The following is a 22927-nucleotide window of genomic DNA, read 5'->3' on the forward strand; positions in this document are numbered from 1 at the left end:
CTCTCGAAGAGTGGGTGTGTTTTTGTAGGGCAAGCACATAAAAGCCCAGCTGCTTTTCCACAGTGGGCTGAGCTCTGGAGGCCCTCCAAAGTGGGTGACCCTTTCCACCTCCTGGTTTCCATTTCCCTGCCACTCCCACAGGCTGGGTGGAATGCACCTGCTCCCCGGAGGCCCCTGTTCTATTGCCTTTTTGTGTTTGAGGGGAGGGAGTGTCCCGAATCCTTGGAGTCCTCCGGGTCCCAAGACCACCTGGCCGGCTCATCCACTGTGGCCACCTTGGTGGCAGCATTGCTGAAGGAGCCCCAACACACCGCCTCTGGATGGTAACATCCCGGGGAGCACTGGCCTGCTGCCCACTCCCTCGACCTGCCTGCCTGCCTGCCTGCCTTCCTTCTTTCCTTCCTTCCTTCCTTCCTTCCTTCCTTCCTTCCTTCCTTCCTTCCTTCCTCAGAGTGTGCCCCAGTGACCCAGGGTGGCAGCTCCTCTCCTTGGGACCAGGATACTTAGCTGGGCTTTGTGCCAACCAGAAGCTTTCAAGAGAAAGCCTGAGGTCAGGCTGAATGAGACAGAGGACTTGGACATCTCTCAGAGAAGACAAACAGCAGCGGGAAAGGCACAGCAAGTGTTGGATCGCGTGGTGCTATTTGTTTGGCAATGTTTGTGAATATTTCAAATTCTTACAACCCCCTGTGATCCAGTACAGAGTCAGGCCATAGCTAAGAATAATTATTTTGAAGTTTTATACTATAGTGGTGTCTCAGGTACAGGAAAAAATAAATATAGGCAATGATGTCCATCAGGTAGGAATTCAAACAAGGTAAAAGACAACAAAGTATCATATTTACACATCTAGTAAATAAAATTCTTCCGTATGCGCTGAGCTTCTTCAAGTTTAAAAACAGAACAAACCAGCTCTGATACCCATACTTAAATATATCAGAAATCATCTCCCTGTTGTTCAAAACATTGTTGCTGGGAGGAGGGTTCCTGGTATTTGAGCTCACCCATGTGACGTGAGCATAACAAAGGGCCCAGTTTTGGACTGGGGCCCTTTTTATTGTGGTTTCTTAGGGCCAGGACAAGGAAGTATGACAATGCCCTGACTTACTCATTTTTTTCCAGGGGCAGATGACGGTCTATGCGAAATTTGGCAAAAACGTTTATCTTCCTAAAGATGCCGAGTTTTACTTTATTTATAACGGATCTCGTCAGAGACACGTCGTGATTGCAGAGCGCACAGAGGATAATGTTCTGCAATCCAGTGTTCCAGGTGAGGTGTCCTCTTGATTGAGCAATTGGGAAATGTCTTTTGGCATCTTCACAGCGCTCCAAGGTGGGAGGGGTATGAGTGAGTGTGTATGTGTGTGCGAGAGCGTGAGTGTGTGTATGTGTGTAAGGAAGGGCACTCACACTGGATTATCCCACGTCTGAGGCTCTTCCAGGTGTGTCTGCAGCCCCCTGAGCAGCCTCAACATAGACCTAACTCTCCAGGTTGGGTGTGCCTTGGATGCAGTCCGGTGGAGGAGATGCTCTGTCTCAGTATCACCCTCTGTGGTCCCAGGGCTGTTGCCTGGGATGGTTGAGGCAGATCTGAGATATCTGACAGTTCATTCTCTCTTCCTCATTCTCCAGGGGTCAGTCTAGCAACCTCTCTCTGCTTTGCTCCCTTTGGTGGCTGGAGTTCCTTCCTTGGCACCCTGTTCATCCAGATGCTTTCTTACTGGATCTCAGGCTTCAGAACTTTCTCTTCCCACCATAAAATGTTCACATTCCAAAACCTGTAATTCTCCCTGATATCTTCAAGTACCACAGGGACAGATGACAAATTAATATGTTACCATGAGCCCTTCTCGGATACAGTTGTTTTGTATTTTCGTTGGCATGTGGGCTGTACATCTGAGACATCGAACTCTAGCCTAAAGGTATAATCAAGATGTCATAACCTGCAGGAAAGGAGGGTTTTTGTTCTTGTTTGTTGATTGGTCAGTTTTCTTTAACTTGTGGGTCTTTCAAGACCTCTTAAAATATACAGGGAATTTTTTAAATAGGTAAGACTGGCCTCATTTTTAAAAGAAAAATGTTTCGAAGTGCATCTGTAGTATATCTGTTGAATGCAGGGGAGAAGGAAGACAGTAAACCTGCAAACACAGACATAGTGAGAACTGTAACGATAACAAAGACCTTTCAGACCTACCTGGGTTTGGACACTGAATCAGTCTATTGTGCAATTTCTGGGACTTTGGACGATTTTAAGCAGTTCTCTCTCAGACCCAGTAACTCCCGTTCTTGTAAGAAAAACAAAGTCAAACCATGTTAACGGCATGGAGTTATACCGGCTGCCAGTCTCCTTGGCCCTGGCCTTGTGCTTTGGTGTTTATGTTGATAGTTTTTGTTGCATTTATCTTGGCTGCTTCTTGGTTTTCTCTCTTTTATCAAGCCTCTTATAGAGAAAGAATAAAAATACTAACTAAAGTGCCACTCCTAACATCAAAACATCTGTTTTGTCTTTTTCTTTACTTGCATGTAGGGGAATACTTCCTTCCCACTCCTCATGTGTCAAAGAAAATCTTTTTGATTATACTGTAGTTTGCTTAGAAGAGACGGTTCTTTGATTTTAACAACTTCCCTGTAGACAAGGAACAGTCCCTATTTCTGGATCATAAATTTCCCCTGGTTACAACTTTGCCACGGCAACCTTTCCAGAGTACGTACAACAGATTTCTGAGGAGATACTGGACGTGTCTAGTCTGCGGGTGGGGGCTGCATTCTGCGTCTGTACCGTTAGACTGCTTTAAAGAGGCGACGATGTGAAAGTGGCAGCAGCTCTTGCCTAGCAAACGTGGGATGCTCTTGTTCCTTGAAGCCTTGCAGCATAGCCTTTGGAGAAAGGCTTTGGAGAATAAGGCAGAGTAAGGGCGATTTGTACCTATTAGCTGTTTGTCTGGGGGCCAGTGGTGGGTGAATGTTAACCCTTCTTCTGTCCAGCTCGGATTATCATAATCACAGAGGTTTGGTGGTAGTAATTCCTGGAAATTCTGCAAAGGATAACAGAAAAATGTACCTGGTTAGAAGTCCACCAACCTTGGCAAAATGAAAGAAGAGTGTAAGGAGGAGGGACAGGTAGCAGGATTAGGTGACCACCCACGAGCAGAAGTACTAAGAATACGTATAAGACAGAGAAGCCATTCTCACAAGTGGGGAGGCGGGCAATGAACAATATATGTGATGTTTCTGTTGAGTAGTATTTACCCACTCCAGTCACATTCGGAAGAATTCTGTGGAATTAGGGTAAACTTGTGTAACTTTGGTGCCATCTTATAAAACTAGCACCTAAATAAATATATAAAAATGTATGACTCAGAAGGGAATGCAGAGCAGGAAAGGGCAGTAGCCTTTAAGACAACAAACTTGAATGTGAGGGTTGGGGTTGAAGTACAAGGTGAAGTTAAGCCAAATAACAGTGGTAATGACAGGAGAATAGGCACTGAGATGCTCAGAGCTCATAACAGGTAGTTTGAAACTCAGGAGTCAGTGGAAGAAGCTGGGGTCCACTTTCATTTGGACCCACATGCTTGGCAGCATTTCAAGATAATTGGCTGCATTTTCTTTCTGTCTTGCTCGCCGGGAGCATGTGGTTTGCTTGGGCTAACACACTGGACACTGGGAGAGCATGTTCTGCAGACTCTGGGTGAACAGTTCACTGTCTTGTCGTCCAGGCCACAGGCTTCAGGAGACGGTGACGGTGTCTGTGTGCCTCTGCTCGGAAGGTTACTCCCCAGTGACCATGGGCTCCGACTGCGTGACCTACGTGGACAACATGGCTTGCAGGCTGGCTCGTTTGCTGGTCACCCAAGCCCATCGCCTCACAGCCAGTAGCCACCAGACCTTGCTGACCCCGTTTGCCCTGACGGTGGGAGCATTGCCTGCTCTGGACGAGGAGCTGGTGCTGGCTCTGACCCATCTGGAGTTGCCTCCTGGGTGGACTGTCTTGGGAAATTCTTCACTTGAAGGTGGGTCCTTACCAGAAAATTCAGGTGTCTGCTCTCTTTGTGCTTTACAATTTGTTGCCTGTTTCCCTGGGTGGGTTTTCCTGCCTACTTTTGGCCCAAGCCTTGCACTGCTCAGGCTGGGTTCCCTGAGGTCCTGAGCCACTCATCTCTGTGCTGGTCGACGCCGCTCTGTTCCAGGAGGTGAAGAGCTTTGCCTTAAGGATGGAAGGATTTTTCCTTTGTGGCCAGCTGCTTTGGGCTGTGGCTCCACTTCCCGTGGTGTGCTTTCTTGTTGTAAGAAGGGGATATTGGTCCCCTGTTTCCGAACAGGTAGAGTCATCAAGCAAGGAAGAGCAGGCAGTCAACTCCGTGGACCACTGAGAAGAAATGTGGCTATGCGGGAAATGTAATGAATACATTGACATCTTTGAAAATGTCAGTCACCGAGAGCATTCATATTACTGCATTACACTAACTTTCGAAATTACATCTGGATGCCCCTTGTTTACTAAATAGACTCTTAGTATCGTTAATTAGACTCCTAAAACCATTTGGTGTCTGTGTATGAGCAGAGATATAGATGTATGTAAAAAGCTCATACTGTGCACAAAACTACGCTGTTCAATAGATGCTACTTATGGTGATTACAAATAACAATTTCACTGAAGATAGAAACGGTGCTGTGCATTTTATTGAATATAAGCATATACTATTTCTGGGTTTGTTTGTTTGTTTGTTTTGACTTCAGTTTTGTGGTTATGTGGTGCTATTTTTAGGAGTTTCTGCTTCCTGATAAATTCTGGTTACAGATTGGTTTAAATTCGATCATGGATAAGATTAAATGCACTTGTCATGAGAGGGGATCTCCATTTCTTTCCTTTAATCAGGGTTATACTAAAACTCTCCTGGGCACTTAAGGATGCTTCTTATTTCTTAAGACCTTGGAAGTCACAAGCCTAGTTCAGCACTGAGCTATGCCCGACTCCCATGTGCTGTGCTTAGCTGTGGGGTAGCTGATTGGCATGAATGAAGGGGTGGGCTTCCTGAGGGAATGGGTGGTGTCTGTTCTGCTCACCATTATCCCCAAGAACCTAGCCAAGGGCTTGCCACATAGTGTGTGCTCAAGAAGTATTTGAATGAATGAGGCGTGTATCCTGAGATCTTTAAGGAGTTGCATATCCTAGATATCACTGTTGTAATTCTCCCATATATAGGAGGAAAAATGTTTTCTGGCTAAGGAACTTTGTTCATATGTATATACATACATGTATTCATTTGTGTATTCACACATGTAGTACATATGTTCATTCATATGTATGTACATATAAATGCACGTATATATGTGTGTGTGTGTGTGTATATATATGTGTTTTCTGGATAAGGAACTTGATTCACTTAAGCCTCCTGGCTTTTAAAACAAATTCTGTCAATAATGTTGGAGAGTATTTTATATTTTAGAAGGCAGACTTATTTTTTAAATTGAAGTACAGTTGATTTACAATGTTGTGTTAGTTCCAGGTGCACAGCAAAGTGGTTCAGTTATACATATGTATATATATTCTTTTTCAGATTCTTTTCCATTATAGCTTATTACAAGATGTTGAATATAGTTCCCTGTGCTATATAATAAACCTTTGTTTTTTATCTATTTTATGTATGGTAGTGTGTATATGTTAATCACATACTACTAATTTATCCCTCCCCCCTTTAGTAACCATAAGTTTGTTTTCTATGTCTTTGAGTCTGTTTCTGTTTCATAAATAAATTCATTTGTATCTTTTTTTTAAGATTCTACATATAAGCAATATCATATGATATTTGTCTTTCTCTGTCTGACTTACTTCACTTGATATGATAATCTCTAGGTCCATCCATTGTGCTGCAGATGGTGTTATTTCTTTTTATGGCTGAGTAATATTCCATTATATATATATATGAGATCTTTTTTATCCAGTCATCTGTCGATGGACATTTAGGTTGCTTCCATGTGTTGGCTATTGTAAATAATGCTGCTATGAACATTGGGGTGCATGTATCTTTTCAAGTTAGAGTTTTCTCCAGATATACGCCCAGCAGTGGGATTGCTGGATCATATGGTAACCCTATTTTTAGTTTTTTAAGGGATCCCCAGACTGATCTCCATAGCGGCTGCACCAATTTACATTCCCAACAACAGTGTAGGAGGGTTTCTTTTTCTCCACACCCTCTCCAGCATTTATTATTTGTAGACTTTTTGATGATGACCATTCCGATTGGTGTGAGGTGACACTTCATTGTAGTTTTGATTTACATTTTTCTAATAAATAGTGATGTTGAGCAGCTTTTTATGTACCTGTTGGCCATTTGTATGTCTTCTTTGGAGAAATTTCTGTTTACATCTTCTGCCCATTTTGCGATTGGGTTGTTTGTGTTTGTGATAGTGAGCTGTATGAGCTGTTTTTATATACTGAAAGTTAAGCCCTTGTCATATGTCACATTGTTTGCAAATATTTTCTCCCATTCCATAGATTGTCTTTTCATCTTGTTTATAGTTTCTTTTGTGGTGCAAAAGCTGTTAAGTTTAATTAGGTCCCATTTGTTTATTTTTGTTTTTATTTCCATTACCTTAGGAGACAGATTAAAAAAAGATATTGCTGCAATTTATGTCAAAGAATGTTGAAGGCAGACTCATTTTGACGAAGACATAAAGCTTTCATAATTTCTTACTAGTCACCATACTCAAGGCCATAAGTAAAGAGCCTCAAAGGCTCATGGAGCGGCAGGTGCAAGTCAGTGACAGGGCCCTTTTCCTCAGCATAGCAGCTTGAAGTCTGCAGTGGTTCAGTCTGTGCCTCTGCAAAACAACAAATTGTTGAAAGTTATGAAACTTCATAACTGCATGTGAACAAAGAGCCTCCACACTGGGATTTATGTTACCCATATGCTATGTTTATTTTTCACCCCAAAATTTAGAAGTAAGTTAATATTTCCTAATCTTCAACCTTTGCACTGACAATAGCATATACATACAGTTTCCTGCTGGGAGTGTATGCTTAGTTATTGTTGCTGATAAATTCCACTTCCTGTCTTCTAGTTCACTGATTTTTTTCTGCTACTTGACCTAGTTTGTCATTGAACCCTTCTATTGAATATTGATTTCTATTTGGTACTTTTAAAACATTTTCTGTCTCTTTTTTGAAATTCTCACTTTGTTCGTGCATTGCTGTCCTGACCTCAGTGAGCATCTTTATGCTACTTTGAAGCCCCTATCAGATAAGTCACTTATCTCCATTAAGATGAGTTTCTGGAGATGTATCTTGTTCTTTGGTTTGGAACTTATTCTGTTTCTTCATTTCCCTGTCTCCCTGTGTTGTTTTCTGTGCATCAGATAAAACAGACATCTCTCCCAGTCTTGTATAGACGAACCTTATCAATCAGCCCAGCCTGAGCTCCTAGTTGCCTCTTAAACCTTTGTGATAGTTCAAGTTGCTGTCTTTGCTCTTAGTGGCTCCCAGTAGTTGAGTGTGTGCCAAGACCCATCCATGTCCTAAAGGGGAGGATCTCAGCCAGCACCCAGATGCAGACTGATTAGAAGGCATAAGATGGAATAGTATGCAATCTGATCTCTTCTAGGGAAAGACTGGGAGATGGTGTTTTTTGCTTGCTCCCTCTGTGCAGAATCTTGGAGGGGATGGTTGCAGCGAGTGCTTTGTGCAAACACATCAACAGCTGCTTCTTCATCCACAGTGGTCCTGTGAGACTTGTGCATGCACGCCCCTTTGGCTATCAAAGCCAGGTGATCTGGGGACCAGTGGCAGCCATAAAAGCTGCTCCTTCTAGAGAGAGGCTCGTGACCTGGCCTTTATTGTTGGAGTGAGCTGGACCAAGGAAGTGGGAAAATTGCCAACTGACTTCCTTAGAGAGTCACAGCCAGCCCCTAGCTGCATGCTAGTTAGAAGCTAGCCCCCCAAGGCAGCAGCTGATGAAGTAAACAATCAAATCTCTTCCAGGGAAAGACTGGTAGAGGGCTTTCTGCCTGCTCCCTCTACACTGAGCCCTGGGGAGATAGCCATGGTGCATGCTTGTGTGCCCATCAAGAACTGCTTCTTTATTTGCCAAAGTCCTGTGGGGCTCATTGTTGACTTTCAGAGCTGGGTGTTTTGGGAGCCCATCTCTCAGGTGAGACTCTTAAAAGTTGGGATACTCTATGTACAATGAAACTCCTTCACTCCTTCACCCCTCCTGATTGTATGGTGCTGTGCTGGGGGTGGGGTTTATGGCCAGAGTGTGTCTCAGCCTTTCCTACCTATTTCAAGGTGGATATTTTCTCATTCACCTTTTATGTAGGAGTCACTCAGCTAGTTAATGGAGTGCTCTCAGTGGGAATTGCTCTGTGTGTAGCTGTACATTTGGTATTTCCATGGGAGGAGGGACATTCAGGAGTCTCCTATGTCACAATCTTGGTTTTTTCCCTTCAATTTTGTAGTTTTAATCTAAGCACTTTAGAATCTCTTATGTGCTCAGTTCATCTTCTTCTAGCATATATGTTTTATTTAGTGTTGCTTGTCTTTGAGGCAGATAAATTATAATAGCAAGGTAACAAATGAACTGTGGCATGTGGCCCACTGGAGTTTATCATGTGTTAATGGTAATAGCATCGTAAGTGGAAAACAGTTTTTTTTTCCCTAGTAATTCTTTCTCCTAAGACCTATCCCAAAACTATTTAAAACCATACTATTCACATTTACTTAAAATTCTTTATTTATACTTTTTTGTGGGTACAAAGGATGCTATGAAATGAGTATTAATTGATTTCTGTAATGATTTTGTTGTGAAAGATTCTGATGGAAGTCTTCTTGTGAAGTATTATTGTATTTCTGTGCATTTTATAATATATCCCTCATTTTTCTTTCTTTTCAATTACTGAGAGTTATCAACAGGGCCTGAGAGCCTGTAGAAGGGGCCAGAGTCTGAGCAGAGTACTGTGTATTGTAAAGAAAAGCAGAGCCTTTCTTTGGCCCTGCTTGTTACTCACATCATTACTCACAGTGCAACTCAGTTATTGTCCTAGGGAAGGAAATATCCTGTTTATTTAATTTTGTGCTATAAATAAAATTGGATTTCTATTTCATAAAATTAAACCCATTCTTTCTGTGAAATAGCTTTTATGATAAAAGCTTTTGCAAGGCCTCAGGACCTCACATTTACAGTAAAACTTTGAGTAGTAATATTATGTCCAATAAAATCACACGATTAATTTATCTTTTGCTTTGGATTTTTTGCTTGTTTGTTTTCTGGACAGAAATCTTTTCTCAGAGATTGGCATAATTTTGACAATTAGGTTAACTAGCATCAAATATTCTGTTTTATTCTGTTGGTGCTCAGATAACTTGAATTAAAGTCTTCCCTTCCTGCTCAGTCAGATTACTTCCTTTCACATGTGTGTCCAGAAGCCTGACATGGCTGGCAAGCACCAGACTTCCCATCACCAGTGCGGAGGCTGCCATGTGAGTAAAGAGCCCACAGGGACTACAGATGCCATCTCAGAGGAGCGATGGTGCTGCCCAGGGGAACATAGTAACTCCTACCCATCCTATGGAATTAGGTAGAGCTTGTCCTGGTTATGCTTTCTGATTTAAGGGAAAAAAGCACATTTACTTAAAAAAAAAAAAAGTCATATGAAGTCTCTCTCACAGCCTATATTTACACTTACAAACCAATATGTAGCAAGAATGTGCAGATTCAGCACATTTTCTGCTAAAGTAAATTTCTGTAGTGAAAAATGAATGTGGCCTTTTTTGCAGTTCTCTAGGTAGAAGCACTTCATATGTTTAAAGTCTCCTTATAGGTGGAAGTTCTTTGTTGTGGAAGAGATAGACCCTCTTCATTATACCAGTTTTAAAGGCAGGACAACCTGGGTTTTTCCAGCTTTATTAAGGTATAATTGACATATATCATTGTGTATGTTTAAGGTGTGCAATGTGTTGATTTGATACATTTATATACTGCATATGATTACCACCATAGCATTAACACCTTCTTCCCATCACGTAACTACCATTTGTTTTCTTGTGGTGAGAACATTTAAGAAAGGTGACATCACAAATTGAATCTGTAGAGCAAATATATTAACATTTTTAATAAAGCAAAGAAAATGTTATCTGTTTGATTGCTTTACCAAGTTTAAAGAGTTAGACTTTATTCCTGCCTTTAGAGTTGATTCTATAAGTGAAAGAAGTTTGTAGGGTCAGCCAACTGAGCTTTTGAAACTTTTCTGCAGGGCTGTCTTAGGTGTAAACACGGCCAGTGTGTTTAGGGAGCCAGCTTCTCATTCTGTAGATGTATGGTTGGTTGGAGAGCTGTCCCCAAAGAGAACCAATGGGTGGAATGGGTAGGACCCACTGACTGGCTTAGAGAATTCATGATTTTAATTATTAATTCCAAAGATCAGATCAAGAGTATGCTCCTTTCCTTGCAAGTACAGCAGTGGAGTCATAGCAACCATAACATTAACCTTGAATCCAGAAATTAGAGAAATGGTGCGTTAGTTGCAGAATACATATTGTAAGGGCAAGTCCAAGTGGCATCTGTCTGTGTAAAAGCAAGTCACAATGTAATGAATAGTGACTTAAAGGAGAAGCAGAAACCTCAAGGACCACAAATTTAATAGATAGGTTCTGCTGCTGCTAAGAAAAAGGGTGGTTAGCATGATGCTCTGCTTTATTAAAGGGGTCTTTATAAATTCCCATTGAAGGAGACTGATTTTCTGTATTTTACAACTAGTGGGGGAAAAGGAAAAGAAATGCAGGTGACCAAAAGGACTTAGGAAGAAAGTTTATAAGACTGGGGGTTATCCAGTGACTCTTAAGAGGTGTCTTAATTGTTTAGTGTTCCCTTAAGGAGTTTAAAGAGCAATCATAATATTTCTTATCTGCAGAAGAAGCCATTAAGTGAGAATTAACAGCTTATTATCAAAGGTTCAGTGGCATTGCCAGTTTTTCTGTGACCTCTACATCTTGCTTCAAGGCACAGGCCCGGAAACATCACCTTTCTAGGCAATGAGGGAAGGGACTGTGTGGGCCAGCAGTGTTGGATGGAGGAGAGTATGTGCTTATCTTTCTTTGAATAGAGGAAAGAGATCTGTAACCAGTATGAAGCAAGGTTTGTTTAACACCTGAAACGCACCTTGGCTGGTGTTTTTTATCCTTGAATGCAATTTGCCAGCTGTAGAAATAAAAGCAGAGGAAACAGAGCGAGGCTCAGCAGCAAGGCCCTGTTGGTTGACCCCCACCTGTGCGCCAGGTCTGATGAGCCAGGGGGTGGTACACTGAGTTTGAAGGCTTGCTTGCCATCCCACGGACTGTGTGAAATGTCAGCTTTGTCTTTCTGCCCCAAAGCTTTGTACTAGACAGAAAGTTTGAAATAACATCAGCTGAAGTCCTACCAGTGGATAGGAAACCCATAAAGGACAGATCTGTTACAAAATACAAGTTTTAAGGCTTTTTTTTTTAAATTTTGAAGGGATTTTTAAATTAATGCATTATGAGTATCAGCTAATTCTGGTTTTATGTTTTTCTTGGAAACCTTGACATTTTTAAGCAGTTGTGTACACACTCAGTGTGCACTTCTGATAGTATCTGTTGAGGCAGACATCACCAAGCCCTCTTCTGACATTTAAAGCTGGTGTTATATTCCTTCAGTTGCTAAGGTAACCCGCTGGATGACTGCTAATGGTTTAGAGACCGTATTCTTAAAGACAGATCCCATGGTAAATGGGGGTACAATGGTTTCACAGTACTTAGCCATACACACGTACACAAATGTGCGCCATTTGTGAAGTTTTAAAACCCTTAACCTAAAACTGATTTCTCCATCTTCCATCCCTTTTTTTAGCTTTCATTTTTTAAGGAATAGGTTTTCTGGCAGTAAAGGGTTTAATAAAGAATTGAACTCTTAATAAAAGGACGTTTTTTCCCCGTCACATCATTTGGACTTATTTTTCAGTTAAGTCAGTAAACTCTGCTTAAGCACATTCTGTTTAAGGTATGAAATTCTAAGGGAGAAAAAGCAGCTTGAAGTCTTTAAAAAGAAGCTTCTTACAGGGTACCGATGGCCCTGAGACTGGAATAGAGAGTTATATATTTACTCTCACACCTGAGAAATAGAGGATAGGGTTCTATTTGGGTTATTTCTGGTTATTTTCTCCCTCTCAGAATTTTCAAGGAAAAGAATGTAAGTGGAAGCTTCTATTTTCAAACTCCCTAATGTGTTTCCCAAAGGATTCAAGACAGTGGAAGCTTTTGAAATTTACCTCTGGGTGGCAGTGTCCATCCCTCGCTTTTCTCCTCTGGAAACCCTTCAGATGTGCTGGGGTGCATGGGGCAGCTTCGGCTGCACACAGGAGACTAAAAGGGAATTTGAAAGTGACCATAGCCAAGGATTCCCTTAATATTTGAGTAAAAAAAGTTAAGATTTTGCTTTCTTATGGACTGCTTTCATAGAGTTTGAATGCTGGCAGCTGCCCTTGCACTACTTTATTTAAAAATTAATGAAACATTGGTTTTAAATCTATCAGTGCTTAGAGGCTAAAAGGCTGATGGTTGAAGAAGATGGGTGGGCGAGGCCTGGGGAAGGGGCGGGCTGTGAGCCAGAAGTGATGGGGTGTCTCAGGGAAATGGCCAACCCTGTGTCCTGGTGCAGACCCCCTTCCCTTGGCCCCAGTGAACATTACGGGGCCTTGCCTGGGCTCTTTCCGATACAGGCCTTGATGTGGGCACGAGGCTGTAAGGTGCCCTCCAGATCTTCTGTAATTCTGCCTTAGCTTTTAGTTTGTAGTGATTTTCACATGCCCACTTTCTCTTCCCCACATCTGTGGCTGTAGCAGCTTTGGTTTTGCAGGTTTATCATGAGAGGGTGTGTGTGTGTTTGTGACCACGTGTGTGTGGAGACAGATGAGGCCGACATCTGGAGTGGAGCACACGCCAGGCCCTTAGGATTGGTGAGGCTTAGTTTCCTTCTGCTTGCTTTTCCTCTCTGTTTGTTGATTTATTCAAGTTCTGTCTTTTCTGCCTTTCTCTTCTTGGATTTGTCTTCTTTTACCTGATTATTTCTTTGCCTGATAGGAGGTGTAATAGTAGGAACTTGAGTTTTGGAGAAAGAGAAACCTGCGTTCAAGTCCTTGATGCTCTATTTACTCCGAGTGAGCTTCGGCAGTTAATTGCACAATTGTGTTGAGCCTCAGTTTTGGTCCCAGGGAAATGGGGCAGGTGAGTTTCTGCCCCTGCCTTGTGCAGTGCCTCTCAGGATTAAATGAGGAAATGCACATAAATTGCTTAATAAATGTCAGATGGAGGTAAGGACTGCCACGGCCCGGTCCTCATGGGCACTGAGCAGGAATGAAGTAGAGGTGTTTGTGGTGCTGCATTTCCATTCATGCACAGCGGCTGCCACCTGGACTTCTGGTTAACTTTCCCAGCCTTCCACCCCTACTCTCATCCCAGGTAGGCTGTGTCTATATACTGATTACCTGTTTGGTTTATCCCATGTACCTCCTCCTCCTCTCACCAGAGAGAAGTTGCCTCTGTGCGGAAGGAGAGGATAAGGTCTCCCAGTAAAGTTGTAGCTCAGACCCACAAAGGCTGATATTTCTTGGTCTGGGCTTGGTGCTCTGGCTTTCAGTGCAGCCAGTATCCTGGTTGTGCTTGAATTCGGACTCCTAATGCAAGCTTAAGAAGGCTGTTTCCAAGATATGATGAGTCTATGCTTTTTCTGCTTGTCACTAATAAAATTAGACTGCAATGTGTTTTCATTTGTTTCCCAAACAGAACAGGGTTCTGGGAAGGTCAGTTGGGAGACTGCCTGGGAATTCCACAGGCCCCCGTGTGGGGTGTGGGGAGAGCAGAAGACTGCCTGGTGCATAGGAGGCTGTCAGCAAATATCTACTGAATGAATGATTGGTGGATGTGACTCAGAGCCTTGAAGACACATTAACAAATGAGAAAAATCTATTGCACAGGCTGGCCAAGAGGGTATGACAGAATTCCTGCTTACAGCACCGAATGACCGCCTGCTGCCCAAGGCCTGGGTCTGCAGCACATTTGCCCTAATGGCACAGCTGGTGTCTTACATGGATGCAATTGTGGCATCTCTTAAGCAGATGGCTAGTTCCCTAAAATTATGATTTTAACCAGAGGAAAACTACTTTCACATATGCACGTTTCCATTTAGTGACTGTTCATTCTATTTTTGTATTAAAACGATCAGACAAATGTGTGCAACTGGTGAGTCCCGTCAGTTAGTTCTTGGGAACCCTGTCCCTGTGTTATTTTCATGAGCACCCCCCTGACAGTCCTGGGTACTAGGCTGAGCAGATAGTCCTTTCCTTTACAGATCAAGCTACTGAAAGCTTGAGAATTGAGTAATCTTCCCCAAGCTCCATCCCAGTAAGTGTCCACCTCCAGATCTTTCAGCTCTTTAATCTGCTCCCTTTGCACTATACAGTTTTGTGTCTGGATTCTCAATATCTTATGTTGATGCCCACACTGTATAATTCAGTCTGGAAATGCCTCCAGATTGTTAAGGCTAGAAATTGGATTGCCATCTTTGAGTTCTGATAAGGACTTTTTAGTGTTTCAAGTGATTGAGCACTAGTTCCACAAGGTAAACTACAACCAACCTGTATGAGATGCAAAATCCACAAAGTACATTCCAGTATCGTGTATCACATTGTGAATTTTCTGGAATGATTGTGTGGTTGGTGTTTTCCCAGATTTTCCATTGGAGGTTGTTGTAACCTGAGTGTCTTGAACGTGCCTGATGCAGAACAGAAGTTTCAGGTGCTGAAACCACCCATGAGCTTGTTTCACTCCTCTCCTGCCTTTGGGCTTTGTGATCCTGCCATGTTGGTGTTGTGCTCCATGCGACGTCCTGTTTCCATATCTTTCCTACAAGTGTGTTTATATTTTCAGTTCCCATCCTAGACTCACCAACCTCTGATCTTCTGTGTGGAAGGCCAGTTTGTCTAAACACACACCAGAGCCCTGACCAGACTCCCTAAAGGGAAGATGCGGTAATGCACAGCCTCTCCTCCCGTTCTCACTGAGAGTCCCGGAAAATACCAGTGGTTGTGTGTGATGTTCATGCCAAGTAGTCTCTTCTACCCCCCATGTACATTTTTGCTAGTATTTTTTCATTCTCTTTACTTTTTGCTCATCAGTTTTGATATTTTACAAATGTCTGTAAATTTTCAAATCATGCTGCAATCATGATGTAGGGTGGCTAACCTGTGGAGCAATTTCCTTGTAGTTCAGATAGTTTCCTTGTTTCTGTTCATACTCTTTGTGTCTAAGCCTAGAGCTGTAGTTTACCAGACAGGATTTCATGGGCCAGATGTTTATTTTGTTCCAAAGTGAGCTGGCTATATGCTTCCCAAAGACAAGGATCATGCCCAACTTTGTGTCCATGGGGCCACGCCTATGGTAGTAGTTTCATTCAGTGTTTATCCACCAAATGGTGCACAAACTGAGACCTCCATGAATATATATGTGGCTTTGGAAACAGAGTAGAAGTTATTTTAATGGATTGTATTTGTATAAATTAAAAATTATGTTTTGTTCATAAACTTACAGTGTTGAATACACTTCAGTGGCTCCACTCAGGAGTTATGAAACATTAGAAACCCTACAAAGTAAAAGTACTTCTGAAAAGTACTTCTTGTTTAAAAGTATCTTTGGCTTCTAGATTATTGTCCCCATCACATTTTAGTTTTAATATTTTGCTCAGTGTTTAAAACCATATCCTGGCTTAGCAGCAAGTGATGTAGATTAAAAATAACTTATAAAAGTCACAAACTTTTTTTTGGCCTTATTCAGGGGTGGGTTTTTTTAGCTAATAGATCTAAAGAGATGATTGGGGAGATAGTGATATAAAAAGGAGGCATAGATAGAGATTTTGTTAACCGGTTATTTATTAAAAGTAGCAAATCTCAGTGGGGAAGGTATAGCTCAGTGGTAGAATGCGTACTTAGCACACAAGAGGTCCTGGGTTCAATCCCCTCCATTGATAAATAAATAAACCAAATTACTACCCCCACCATAAATAAATAAGTAAGTGAATAAATGAATGAATGAATGAGTAAATAAATAAATAAATAAATAAATAAGTAAATACATACATACATACATACATACACCTAATTACCTCCCTCAGGAGGAAAAAATAAAATAGCAGATCTCAACCCTGGATTCCCTTCATTTGGGAATCTTTAGCAAAGGTTGATGCTTGGGGCCCACGGCAGAGTTTTAATTTTAATTGTTCTGGGGAGGGCCTTGAACCCAACTATGTGGAGGGAATGGGGAGAGAGAGGGAGAGACATACAGACATCACTGGACCCCAGAAGTACTAACACGCCTCACTGTTCCCCAGTCGCATTGACAACGTCTTTCCCATCAGAGGTGTTACGCTGCCTGTTACAGCAGCCGCTGCCTTGCTTTTCCTTTGAGTTTCACTACCTGTGCATCCCTAAATAACATGGCTTAGTTTCCACTTTTTAAAACTTCTTATTAATTAACATACTCTGTATTCTTTTGTGACATTCCCCCTCAACACTGTATTTCTTAGTTTCTTCTCTGTCAGCCTGTAACTCATTTTTAGTGTTAGAATACTAGCATAAGATTAGGTTATGCTACTACTTACTCTGTTGTTGGTGGACATTAAGATCCCTTCTATTTTTGACCATTTTATATTTTTGTGCCTGTTTCCAGGTGCATACAAAGCGTAGTCTTCACTCGGGTTTATCTGTAGGAGTGGAATTGCTCGGTTGTAGGACGTTAGTTTCTTAGAATTTGTTAGATTGTGCCACTGTGTTTTCCACAGTGGTCGTGCCAGTTTACATTTCCTCTAGCAGTGCATGTGAGTTCCTTTTCAGTCTTCCAACCTGAATTTCTTACTACCTTAAAGGCTTAGTCGGCCCCTGTGTAGGTATGATAATGGTCCCAAATTTGGACTGACAGTACATAACATCACTTTTCCTTACTGACAACCAAACTGGCCATCCCTGCTCTTGTGCCTCTCCTGGTGTGTGCTGTATTTTGTGGATCCTTGATCCCCCAAAATCAGGGCGGGGATGAATACTCCTAGGACCTTGAGTCTCTGATGTGACAGCCTCGTTCTCCAGGCAGAGACACTGAGGTGCGGCAGAGTGAGCAGCATGGGCTTCGAGGCTCCTTCCCTGTCTGGGGCAGATGAAGCCCACTTCATGCTGTGACGGGAGTGTTTATTGAATGTCCCAGCCTGCTCTGTTCCTTTTTGTGTCTGGGGGATCTTGTTCCAAGGATGTTACAGGTCACACCTTTTAATGTTTTCCATTAGAGTAATTATTAGTAATTCTGTTTCCGTTACATTAGTTCGGATAACTCCTGGTACCAACAAAGCAGGAAGGGACAAATTTATTTGGTTAAAAAAAAACCCCTTCATTTTAATTAAACACCCCCATGTCTATTAAATTGTAGAACCCCTTCCCATAGCTTGTTTTGCTACCTCCTGTTACGAATCTGAAATTCTATAACAAGCAGAATGATGGATAATGCATCACGATGTTTCCTCTTTTAGGCTGTTAGCCTGATTGTAGGCGCTGAACTTTTTTGCTGAATGAGAAAGCTCTTTCTCGAACATTTTGAGGAGTTTTTTGTTTTCTTCAACCATCAGAAGATCCTCTTTTCCCCTGTCTTCCCATCTGCCCAGAAGGAGGGTAGATATGGAGGGAGGGAGAGTGACGGCAGTGAGCGTTCAGTCCCACGTGTGTGCTGTCCTCTCCTGTTGAACATGACGCTGTGAGGATGGAGCCAGAAAGGAGAGAACAGGGAATTGGACTAGCAGAACAGGGCTGGGAAGTTCTCCTGCTGGAGGAAACACGTTCTCCCCATGGTCACACATCGGTCAGGTTGGGTAGAGTGAACTACAGCCCAGTTTTGAGGGTATTTAGGGCATTGCTCCAGGCACCTTAGGGAGTACCATGTAAACGGTTGACACTGTACTGCCTTTATCAATGGTATAATGTTTAAAAGGGAACCCAGAGGGTTTAGATATTCCCTTTTGGTCATATTTTTCTTGGAAGAAAACTATCCCATTTAACCGTGGGCATTTCTCACCAGGTTCAGACTGAGATCTATGACTTAGAAATTCTATCCTAGTGTGGCTGGTGGCAGTCTCATGTTGACTGGCTTTTGGGCAGTGTACTGGTGTGCTTGCGTGTGTGTGTGCGTGTGATCCTAACAAGTCTCTTCCTGATTATTTAAGAAGGAAAAAATGTAACTGTTATCAAATATGTCTTGTAGGGAATCTATTAAGAATAGAAACCCTACTTTCTAATAAAATGAGTTTGAAAGTCAAAAACTTAAAGGATAAAATAAAGTTCTTTAATAGCTGTTGTAGAAAACTAAAAATAGACTTACCGTTTAATCCAGCAATCTCACTCCTGGACATATATCCAGAGGAAACTCCAGTTTGAAAAAATGCATGGACCCCAATGTCCATAGCAGCATTATTTACAATAGCCAACACATGGAAGCAACTTAAATGTCCATTGACAGATAACTGGATAAATAAGATGTGGTATATACATACAATGGAATACTAGTCAGCCATAAAAATTATGAAATAATGCCATTGGCAGCTACATGGATGGACCTAGAGATTATCATACTAAGTGAAGGAATTCAGACAGAGAAAGACAAATACTATATATCTCTTATATATGGAATCTAAAAAAAATGACACAAATGAACTTACTTACAAATCAGAAAGAGACTCACAGACATAGAAAACAAACTTACCGTTACCAGGGGTGGGGGAAAGAGGTGGGGAAGGATAAATTGGGAGTTTGGGATTAGCAGATGCAAACTACTATATGTAAAATAGGTAAACAACAAGATCCTAATGTAGAGCATAGGGAACTATGTTCAATATCTTATAATAACCTATAATGAAAAAATATGAAAAAGAATATATATGTGTATAACTGAATCACTATGCTGTACACTGGAAATGAACACATTGTAAATCAACTATACTTCAATTTAAAAAATAGCATTTGGAAGATATCAAGTATATAGAACAGACGTCTGGCAGAGGAGCACTGCTTTGTCTGTTTTCAGATGTTTTGGCATTTCAGATGTCATTTTCCTCCGTGGAGGCGGATCTGTGCTGTGTCACACGGATGATGGAGCAAGTGCACAGTGAAGCCTGTGACATTTCACTATGAGGGTTCATTCACATATTTGAAATAAGAGGCCTTAGGTTCATTGATCTAGATACAGAAATAATATAAATCAATAAAAAATGTAAGCTGAGCAGTTTTCTTTTACATCCACGTGCACTGGAGTATTTCCTTCTGATGGTTTCAAATTAAGAGTTGTGTTGGAAGCTGGCTCCCCATATCTCATCAGCACAGCCTGCTGGTAAGACAAAGCTGGGTGTGTTGCCTACCCTGGCAAGAGGGAACTCCACCTCCACTGAGCCTTAGCAGCATCTTGAATTGGGGAGACAAGATTTGAATTGATGGAGAACTTGAAGTTTGGTTTAATGAGGGTCTTTGAATGCAGGGGGGGAATGATGCCAGGGTGGCAGGGAAGACAGTTGGATTAGGACTGGATAAGGATCATGATATAGTAGTTAAGGATTGGAGTTTTAGGGCTTAAACTGTCAGTCCTTCCTACTAGAGTTGATGGGCCTTGGAGGAAATTCCTATAATGAATCATCAGTCATTTACCTTGGCAAGAGTCTCCTAGACTAGTGAAGTTGTGCTAACGAAGACGATGGAATAGCAAAATCATGTTAGTGTGGGCAGTAAGCTGTGTGGAGAAGTAGGTAGTTTCAGTCTTCAGTGGCCAAGCTGTGTGGGAATACATAGTTTGTGTTCACAGATTCTAGTCAAGAGGTATCAGTGGCAGAACTCAAGATGCCAGCTGCTCCACATAACAGCTGTAGCCGTGTATTAAGAGCTGACTTTCCTGGGTACTCATCGGGGAAAGAGCCACTGATCACTTATTCATTCAATGAGCAATATTTATAGAGTACCTACAGGTGCCAGACACTGTGCTAAGATAAAAGTCAGGTGAGGTCCTACCCTCTTGGGCATTTCGCCCCATGTGGTGCAGCGTTCTCTGCATCTCCTTCACCTCGCACACGGTCAGTGATGTTACTTAACTGGAGGCTGTGTATGACCCAGAGTGTAACTGTGTACTTATTCTGACAGATCTAGAGTGTTAGGATTTTCGTGTTCAGTTGTTAAGGTGTGCCTTGGTGTCTATGGGGTTCTCGGGCCTCAGTTTTTTTTTTTTTTTAATGTTAGCAAAGGTATTCTTTTACATGTTCCCAATGTAATGTTTATTGTGGGCCAACTGCGTTCCAGACTCTGAGTCACTGCAGTAGAAATGCAGGTGTACAAACTCTATATAAATTAGGCAATTTAAACATACACAAATAATTGGTATTTTTAACAGTCAGTTGCCATTCAACTCAGTAAGTACTGAGCGACTTCAGTTTGCTAGGTATTATACTAGGTGTCAGGAGCGAACAGCTTCCTGGGTCCCCTCAGCCTGTAAGATGACATGGTCAGGAAACAGCCATGAGGCACAGCCGTGAGCATCAACAGTGCAAACCCAGACCAACCAAGAGCCGCCTGTCAAGGGGCACATGGAAAGGCACAAACCGCGCTTTTTAAGCAAAGCACTGGGGTGGCTTTGGCAACACTGGAGTAATCCCAAGATCTACTAGGAGGGTGAAAGCACCTCTGTGGTGTTTGAGGGAGACCACGGACTCACATTTTCTGGACATGTGCAGCCCATTTCTGTCCTTGCTGCTGGTCCGGGGAGGAGCATGTCTGCAGACGAAGGGTGGAAATGGAGGCTCCTTGACACTTTTGGCCTCTGAGAGCCTGCGCTGTGGGGGTAGCAGCATTTCCTTACAGGACACCTTGGAGACTGGCGATGTCTGTGTCCAGAGGATGGTGTGCTCCTATCTCTTGTTTTCCCTGGATGAGCCCTCTGAACTGGAGTGGAAGGTGAGGGGGGCGTGCACCACAGTGGGTAGAGCAGCATCGCGGAGCTGGCCCCAGCACCTGCTGGCTCCCTGACCTTGCACAAGCCACTTGACCTCTCCACATCTGTAAGATGCGGTGTCTGCACTAGATGCTTTTGATGGTTCCTTCCAGCTCCTACGTTCTTACAATTACTGTTCTCACTCAGACAGTGTCTTTGATACAATATATGGCAGCCCTTTCAAACAGAGGAACTAATACCCCATGTTTTTCTTTTCAGTTTCTCTACACAGGGAGTCTGTTCTGCACCTGGCTGTGAGATGGGGCCTTGCCAAGCTCTCCCAGTTCCTCCTGTGTCTCCCGGGGGGCGTCCAGGCCTTGGCTCTACCCAACGAGGAGGGTGCCACACCATTAGATCTAGCTTTACATGGCGGACACTCCCAGCTGGTTGAAGACATCACAAAGTGAGTGTGGCTACTTGACAGATTCTCTCTCAGTCTGTTTCTTTAAAGTCTTCCAAGCATTATGGAAAAATTAAAATAAGCAAACCACAAGCTGACATTGGTTTATATTTTACCACTAGTTCCCAGGTATGGAGTACAGATATGCATATCATACACAAACAGATACACAGATATATTTGGTATAACATTCATGGGGGAGAGGGAGTAGGGAACCATGTCTTAAAAGGTTGCATGGGGGCTGTTACAATAAGAAAAAAAGCTGAGAAACACTAGCCTAACCCCTGCTTCTCTTTCAGGTTTTAGCTTAAATATCACCTCTTTAGTGAGGCCTTCTATGTGTGGTCTTTTTTACAATTATGATTAATTTATAACATAAATTGTGATTAAAATTATTAATTTACAATATAAATCATAACTTATAACTTTATATATAGTTATCATTTATTTCATATATGTCTTCATCCTAAATCATTTGAGGACTGAAACTATTTCTTTTATGCACTGCACACATTCATCTAAAAGAGTATGTTTTTGTTGAATCAAAGAGTAACAGACAGGCCTTAAGATATTGTGAAGCCAGTGGGCTGGTTTTTAGGATCTAGAAATAATGTAAATGAAATAATTTGTCAGTTATAAAGTTCTCTGTGTTGGTGATGTTACCAACACTTTTAATGTTTGTTACTTGGACTGGTTCAAACTGGTCATTATACTTACTTATGAATGGAGGAACCCTATATAGTGATTTCCTTGACTTAACATGTGGTTAAAAAAAAATAAATGGGAAACCACAATGAAAATTACACAGTACTACATAAATATTAAATATAATCTGTGATATTACAGGTGTGCCTTAATGGACTGGTTTTTCTCACTCTAACTTATGGTTATATGTTACATAAACTGATGTTGGAGTAGAAGTTGCAGCTTTCTGATTGTTTTTGTCCCCACTCGGTCAGATGACCACCAACTAAGGGAAGACCCCACCCCAGTGGGATTGTCCCTTGTCTTTGCTCTAATGTGACCCCGGTTTCTTTAGTGGAGAAGGGCAAGGCAGGACCTCTTTGACTTAGTCATTGTGGATAGTTCAGGGTGACATCGAGGACCTGGAGCCTCACTTCTTCGCCTTTGGTAGCTTTGTATCATTCTGTTGTGTCCACACCAGAGGATGATGTGAGTTTTAAAAGTTTACACATCTAATAAACGCATTCATGGATGAGATTGAAAGTAGACTGTAAGCTAAATTTGATTCTATGATGGAGCTTCCATTTTCCAAATTAATAGTAAGAATCTTCTTGCTCAGGCTGAGTCCATTTACTTCACTGGCTTGTTGTTGGCATGGGGAGTTGTCTTCTAGAAGATTCCAGAGTCCCTGCCAGTAATTGTGTGAAGAGCTTGGGGAGATGCTGCAAATTTTAGAGTATAGGTGCTCTCAGTGAATCTCTTTTGGTCGCTCCACATGG

At 42.1% G+C, this 22927-nt stretch overlaps 1 protein-coding gene across 4 annotated transcripts in view; it reads left to right on the forward strand.

Annotated features, from left to right (window-relative positions):
• Positions 1–22927, forward strand: part of ARHGEF28 (Rho guanine nucleotide exchange factor 28) — a 276813-nt gene that overhangs the window by 112582 nt on the left and 141304 nt on the right. For 3 of the 4 annotated variants that reach the window (XM_032474203.1, XM_032474193.1, XM_032474196.1), the window contains exons 3-5: positions 1123–1270; positions 3717–4010; positions 21284–21467. In XM_032474203.1, coding sequence (XP_032330094.1) covers positions 1123–1270; positions 3717–4010; positions 21284–21467 — 626 coding nt within the window. Of the gene's footprint in view, positions 1–1122; positions 1271–2688; positions 2705–3716; positions 4011–21283; positions 21468–22927 lie in introns of those variants that run through there. The other variant, XM_032474199.1, reaches the window with a different exon arrangement.

This window comes from Camelus ferus, chromosome 3 (assembly GCF_009834535.1).
Source record: "Camelus ferus isolate YT-003-E chromosome 3, BCGSAC_Cfer_1.0, whole genome shotgun sequence".
NCBI classification, from domain to species: Eukaryota; Metazoa; Chordata; class Mammalia; order Artiodactyla; family Camelidae; genus Camelus; species Camelus ferus.